Source organism: Merops nubicus, unplaced genomic scaffold (genome assembly GCF_000691845.1).
Source record: "Merops nubicus isolate BGI_N331 unplaced genomic scaffold, ASM69184v1 scaffold29912, whole genome shotgun sequence".
Taxonomy (NCBI): Eukaryota; Metazoa; Chordata; class Aves; order Coraciiformes; family Meropidae; genus Merops; species Merops nubicus.
The window spans coordinates 1,488-8,078 of record NW_008596074.1 but is presented as its reverse complement, the minus strand read 5'-3'; the positions used below and the strand labels follow the sequence as shown (position 1 = coordinate 8,078).

General features: G+C 54.3%; 1 protein-coding gene across 1 annotated transcript in view; it reads right to left on the bottom strand.

Annotated features, from left to right (window-relative positions):
* Positions 1–144: 144 nt before the first annotated feature.
* The window catches only part of LOC103769105 (histidine--tRNA ligase, cytoplasmic-like), a gene marked incomplete at both ends in the record, with an annotated part of 7,556 nt that continues 1,109 nt past the window's right edge, over positions 145–6,591 (bottom strand). The window contains 5 exons of the mRNA XM_008936280.1: positions 145–243; positions 1,526–1,633; positions 3,513–3,638; positions 5,344–5,439; positions 5,633–5,752. Of these exons, the coding sequence (XP_008934528.1) occupies positions 145–243; positions 1,526–1,633; positions 3,513–3,638; positions 5,344–5,439; positions 5,633–5,752 (549 nt within the window). The remainder of the gene's footprint in view (positions 244–1,525; positions 1,634–3,512; positions 3,639–5,343; positions 5,440–5,632; positions 5,753–6,591) is intronic.

Sequence of the window (6,591 nt, the reverse complement as noted above, 5' to 3'; positions counted from 1 at the left end):
GTGGCCTCCTTGGCCACCTGAGTACACGCTGGCTCCTCTCCAGCCCTCCGTTCCTACACCCCGAGGTCCTTTTCTGCACCAGGAGGAGCAGCCCAGAGGGACAGAGACTCACTGAACCCCAGCAGCAGCAGCTCCAGCCCGTACCTTGTCCAGCTTGTCCACGCTGGAGCAGATTGTCCGGAACTTGCTGTCCGGGACCCCGCAAACCGCAAACATCCCGTCCAGGACCCGCCGATCATTGACCTGGGGAGAGGGAGCAGGTCACTGGCTGGGAACTCCGGGAGATGCTCCAGCTGGGCAGTTTCTCTCCAGTTTTAAGCATGGATGAGAAACTGGCTGATATCTGCCAAGTTTTTTTTTGTTTTTTTTTTTTTTTTTCTGGTAATTGAGGGCAAAGGCTCAGCTGGATTCAGTGTTTCCATGGGTAGTGAGAATGCCAACAATTAAATCAGAATCACAGAATCATTAAGGTTGGAAAGGACCTCTAAGATCATCAAGTCCAATCATCAAACCAACACTACCATGGCCACTAAACCGTGTCCCAACATACCGTGTCTACATCTTTTTTGAACCCTTCCAAGCATGATGACCCCACCACCTCCCTGGCCAGCCTGGGCCAATGCCTCACAACTGTCAAGAGAGAGATTCTGCCTCACATCCGATCTAACCCTCCCCGAGCACAACTTAAGCTCATTTCCTCTCATCCTATCACTAGTTACTTGGGAGAAGAGGACATGAGGCAGAAACAACAACAGCTCAGGAATTTGTGACCTTCCAGCACCACCATTGACCAGAGAGAGAGTGGCTTGTGGAAGACAGTAACAACTGTGGGCAGGTTCTTTCACCATTCCCCATTGCAGGGGTGCCTTCTCATCCTCAACGACATCTGAAGGCAAGTCTGAGCTGAAACCACAGCAATGACCTGGGGGGTGAACCCCTCTGCTTGGAGCCCAGCAGGAGAGAGTTGGGCTTGGGCAGCCTGAGAGGAGAAGGCTCCAGCTGGGGAAGACATTCTGGGGGCCTGCCAGGACTCCATGGGACTGTCAGAAAGCTGGGGACAGACTTTTTAGCAAGGCCCGTTGTGACAGGACAAGGGGTGATGGGTTTAAACTAAAAGAGGGAGATTTAGACTAGAGAGCAGGAAGAAATGTTTGACACTGAGGGTGGTGAACCCCTGGCCCAGGTTTCCCAGAGAGGTGGTCAGTGCCCCATCCCTGGAACCATTCCAGGTGAGGTTGGCCAGGGCTCTGAGCAACCTGCTCTAGTCGCAGATGTCCCTGATCCCTGCAGGGGGGTTGGACTGGATGAGCTCTAAAGGCCCCTTCCAACCCAAACCATTCCATGATTCTGACTCTGAGGTCCAGAATTTTAGCACATAAGACTGTGAGGCAGCAGAGCAGGTGGGTAAGCATCTGCACCAGGCCTTAGTGGATATTAAGGGTGTGAACAAGTGCTGCACAGCAACACCACAGGAACAGCGACCACCGCTTGCCCCCGTGGCACAGAGGAACCCTCCTGGCCTCACCTTGATGAGGAAGTCCCCGAGCTGCAGGTCGCTCAGGATCTCGTGCACGATCTTCAGGCACTCGGCATCGGGAATCATGGGGTCGAACTGCCCGGCGATGTCAAAGTCCTGCAGGAAAAGACAGTGAGCAGCTCAGCACCGCCGTGGCCAACACGGATCCACCTCTGCTCTTCAGAGCAGGCTTTTTACCAAAAGCAGCAGGATGTAAGGGAGCACCAGTCCTCGCTGACAGCACCCAGAAGGGACAGGAGGTGGGTTATGACCCCCGACCATCGAAGGCAGCAGGGCTGTCGTGTCCACTGCCCTTCAAAGGCCTTGTATGTCTTGTCATGGCCAGTGCAGAAGCTGTTCTGCTTCTGCAGGTACGTGACCTGCTCCCTGCCTGACACAGCATTTGCTGCAGGACACACTTTGAAACACAGATCCTTGGAAAATGACAAAAAGGGGACAGCAGAACAATCAGCAAAATAACTAGGACAAAGGAACCAGGAATGGGAGGAGAAAACTGCTTATGATTTGGTCTGTCCCAAATGCCAGATGCTTCACCTTGATTCTTAGGTTGTGAGTTTTCTAATACATGTGGCCAATCGAGTTAACGATCAGGGAAGAAGATACGAGAAGCCACCTCAGCTAAGGCAAAAGCAAAGTTTCAGCTGCCAAGGCAGAACAAGAATTCAGAAACCCTGAGTGCCCTCCACCTGAGGTTACCAGAATGTAGAACTGCACCCTAACAGCAAGATGTTTGAAGAGGCTGGTACCCCATGGCTGGGCACAGCAAAGAAAACGTTCAGAGAGAAATAAACCCCAGCAGCAACACGAGAGCTCTTATTTGACTGCCATTTATGGACCCTCAAAGACAGTCTTCAAAGAGTCTGAACACAAGAATCACTTTCATGAAGTGGGTAAACTTCAAGGCTCCAAAATAAAGTGGGGCAATGGAGGAGGAAAAGAGATGAGATCCCAGCAGTTGCTCCCTGATCAGCCAAGTGCAAGGAAGGCTGATGCAATCCCTGGGGAAGTTGGGCAAGCTGTGGCACAGTCAGGAAAGTGCCACTACCACTGTAGGTGGCAGAGGTGAAATCTCACTGGAAAAAAAAGGACCCTTGGGCTGGTGAATTATGAGATCCAGAAAAAAAAAAAAATGGTTATCTGGAGAAGAATGAAGGGGTGGCAGCGACAGTTTGGAGATCTGCACTGGCACAGGAAGAAGGAAACTATCAGACACAAGGAAGTTCAGCTGGGACATTAGACAATTATTTCTAGCTATCCTAGATCTTGGAACAGTCTTTTAGATGAGACTGGAGGCAAAGACCCCGAGATGTCTGAAAATGGGAGGTAACCCAGCTGGACCTGGAGCCAGAGGGGTGGTACGATGGAACGGGAATATCCCAAACAGGATTTGTTTGCAGCACAAGGCCCCGGGGGCTGGGTTAGCTCAGCAGAATGATGCCGTTCCTCAGGGCTACCATGTTTGACCAAGAAAGCCACGCGGAAATGGCATTCTTGTTCTGGAACCTGGCCTCTGAGCTTTTCTCTTCCTTGGAAACGAGGCCTGCCTAAGCACAGGGTAGAAGCAGCACAAGCTTCACCTGAGACACTCGCTCGCCTGGTTCTCATGTCCCACTAACACACCCAGGAGTGCAGCTGTTGCCAGCTTTGGGATCAGAAGGAAACTCCTCCCCTGCTCCAGGCTGGGGAGCACTGTGGGATGGAGCCGGGAGCTGTCCTTCTCCACAGGGCAAAGCAGGCCAGGGGCCTGGGGCACCTGCAGGCTATGTGATGACATTCCCCACTGCACCAGCACCACATCACCACCACCTTCTGCACCCTCCCATTCCCCAGCCAGTTTGCAAACCCATAAGGAGACCAGTGGATCCTCCTGAGCTTTCCACAGCCCCAGGGACATCCAGGCGAACACAGCCTGGGGTCCTGTGTGAAGGGGGTGAGACAACTCAGGGGGCTGGCATGGAGCACAACCACCACTCACACACTGGTAGAACTCCCTGTAGCGGCCCCGGGTCATGGCTGGATTGTCCCTCCTGTAGACCTTGGCAATGTGGTAGCGCTTGATGTTGGTGATCTTGTTCATGGCCAAATAGCGAGCAAAGGGCACCTGAGGAGGTTGGGTTAAGGGTGGGAACAAGGAGGGACCACCCCACCCCGTTATCAGCCACAGGCAGTGCTGGGGCCTCACTATCTCCCAACATCCAGCTCGGCGTGGTGCACACACAGTCACAGAACCCCACAACAGTGGGGGTTGGAAGGGACCTCTGGAGATGTCATCCAACGCCCCTGCTCCAGCAGGTCACCCACAGCAGGGTGCCGTGGAGCACATTCAGGCAGGTTTGTAATCTCTCCAGAGAAGGAGACCCCACAACCTCTCTGGGCAGCCTGCTCCAAGCTCTGACACCCTCATACTAAAGAATTTTCTCCTCTTGCTCAGATGGGACCTCCTGAGCTCCAGTTTGTGCCCATTGCCCCTTGTCCTGTCACTGGGCACCACTGACAAGACAAGAGTCTGGCCCCAGCCTCTTGCCCTAAGGGGCCCTTTAGCTCTTGCTCAGCATTGATCAGATCCCCTCTGAGGCTTCTCCAGGGTGACCAGCCCCAGAGCTCTCAGCCTTTCCTGGCACAGAGATGCTCCAGCCCCTCAGCATCCTTGTCAATCTCTTTTGGACTCTCTCCAGTGGTTCCTTGTCTCTCTTGAAATGGGGAGCCCAGAACTGGACCCAATACTCCAGATGTGGCCTCACTAGGGCAGAGCAGAGGGGGAGAAGAACCTCCTTTGACCTGCTGGCCACACTCTTCTAATGCACCCCAGGGGACCATAAGCCTTCTTGGCCATAAGGACCCATTGCTGGCTTATGGCTGACACACCCGTGGGGCAAAGCAAGTGCTAAGAGGTGGCTGGACTTCCTAGAGCTCCCCAGGGTCTCCACAACATGACACAACACACATGCTGCCATTAAGCGTCCCTACAGACACCTTCCAGCATCACCTCCAGCTGGGTCTCAGCCCGTGCACCGCAGCAGCCTCATCTAGGTGCCCTCTTTACAAGGAACCCCACTCAACACAGATCTGCTGCACCTCCACACACAAGTGTTCCTTTGTCAAACAGAAGCACAAGGTAGAATAAATAATGGAGCAAGGCTCCTGCCCCCACTGACTGCTGCTCCCAGCTCACACTCTCCCTGTTGAACAGGGTCAGAGCCACGAGACTGGGCAGTGGGGAGGCCAGCCCTCAAATTCTGGGGTCAGATCTGGACCTCTCACTCCCAGAAGGACCTTGAGGGGCTGGAGCGTGGCAAGAGAAGAACAATGAAGCTGATGGGGAAGGGTCTAGATCCCAAGTGTGGGGAGGGGCAGCTGAGGGACCTGGGGGTGCTGAGCCTGGAGCAAAGGAGGCTCAGGGGAGACCTTCTGGCTCTCCACAGCTCCCTGACAGGAGGCTGGAGCCAGGTGGGAGTCAGGCTCTTCTCCCAAGGAACAAGTAACAGGACAAGAAATGGCCTCATGGTGCTCCAGGGGAGGTTTAGGTTGGCCCTGAGGAACAATTTCTTCTGTCAGGGTTGTCCAGGGCTGTGCCAGGCTGCCCAGGGCAGTGGTGGAGTCCCCATCCCTGGAGGGGTTCCCAAGCCGTGGAGATGTGGTGCTGAGGGACACGAGTCAGTGGCGACCTGGCAGTGCTGGGTTAACAGTGGGACTTGATTTAAAGGTCTGTTCCAACCCAAACAATCCCATAACTCTACGAGCGTCCTGCCTTCTCCTCCCCTGTGCTCTGGACAGCTGAGAAGAGCCCTCAGCACCCGGCAGGATACAGTCAGGTCATAGCGCAGGGACAGCAGCTCCCCTCCTTGATCCTTCAGGTCGTAGATGAGCTTCGAGTCCTCACCGTATTTCCCCGTGAGCGTCTCCTACAACAAAAGGACACATGAACAAAACAGCATCTTCAGTGACAGGGGACCAGCCCTGGAGGACACAGAAAACAAAGAGAGAAAAAGGAGAACGTGTAGGAGATGGAAGAAGAGAACTCCAGTCCTTTTCCAAGACAGACCCTTCAGCTGCAGGACCTCGGCAGCTCAGCCCCCTCGCCGCGCCCTCGCCCACCTTCAGCTCGAACACGGGCGTGTCGATCACTTCTGCTCCGTGGCGCTTGAAGCAGGTGATGATGGCATCGAACACCTTCTCCCGAATGGCCATTTGCTTGGGGCTGTAGTCCCGCGTGCCCTGGGGCGAGACAAGGAGGAGAGCGCGGGACACGCTGGGTTAGAGGCTGTGCAGACAGGCCGCGGAGAAGAAGCTGTCACGCTGCTAACGAGACCAGAGAGATAGGGTCCACACACCAGACACTGGGTGAGGTGGGAAAAAGCAGCACCAAAACCCACTTGAAAACACAGCAGGGCGCAGCTCAGCCGCGACCTGCCGCGATCTACAGAGCTACATCCAAGTCAGGAGTTCAGGAGGCAGGAAACACAGGAGCAAACACAGAGCCAGCAGTCAGAGAGCTCAGAGCTGCCCACAGCTCCAGTCCAGATGTTGTAGCCAAAGCCCTGCACAATGAGCCACCCCACGAGGTGGCATCGGAGCACAGGCACGTTCTGAAGCTGTGGAACAACCGGGAGCTCCATGATTTCCAAACACACAGAGGAACCACCCTCTCAAAGCACGGCACCTGCCAAGCACCCATCTGCTGTTCAACAGGTTGTGCTCCCCTTTTATTTCTTCATTGTTAACAGTCACTGAATTAGCTCAACAATCACCCGTAGGCTCCCAGCAACACAAGAATCACTATTAATTAATGAGACCTATTTGTGAGCAGCATCCAGAACTGTCTCCACACCACAACGTGGCTGGACCCCAGTCAGCTGAGTGATGAAACGTTCAGACTAAAAATTTCAGCTTAAATTGCTTTAGGGACACTATTCTCAGGGGCCCAGAGGTTGAACAGCTACCCCTGAAAGCAAGAGGACACAGAAACATCAGCAGCCAGCCAGACCTACTCCATAACCCCAGATGCTATGGCTAGATCAGACCCTGTGGGACCTTTCCTGCTGCCCACTTCTCAA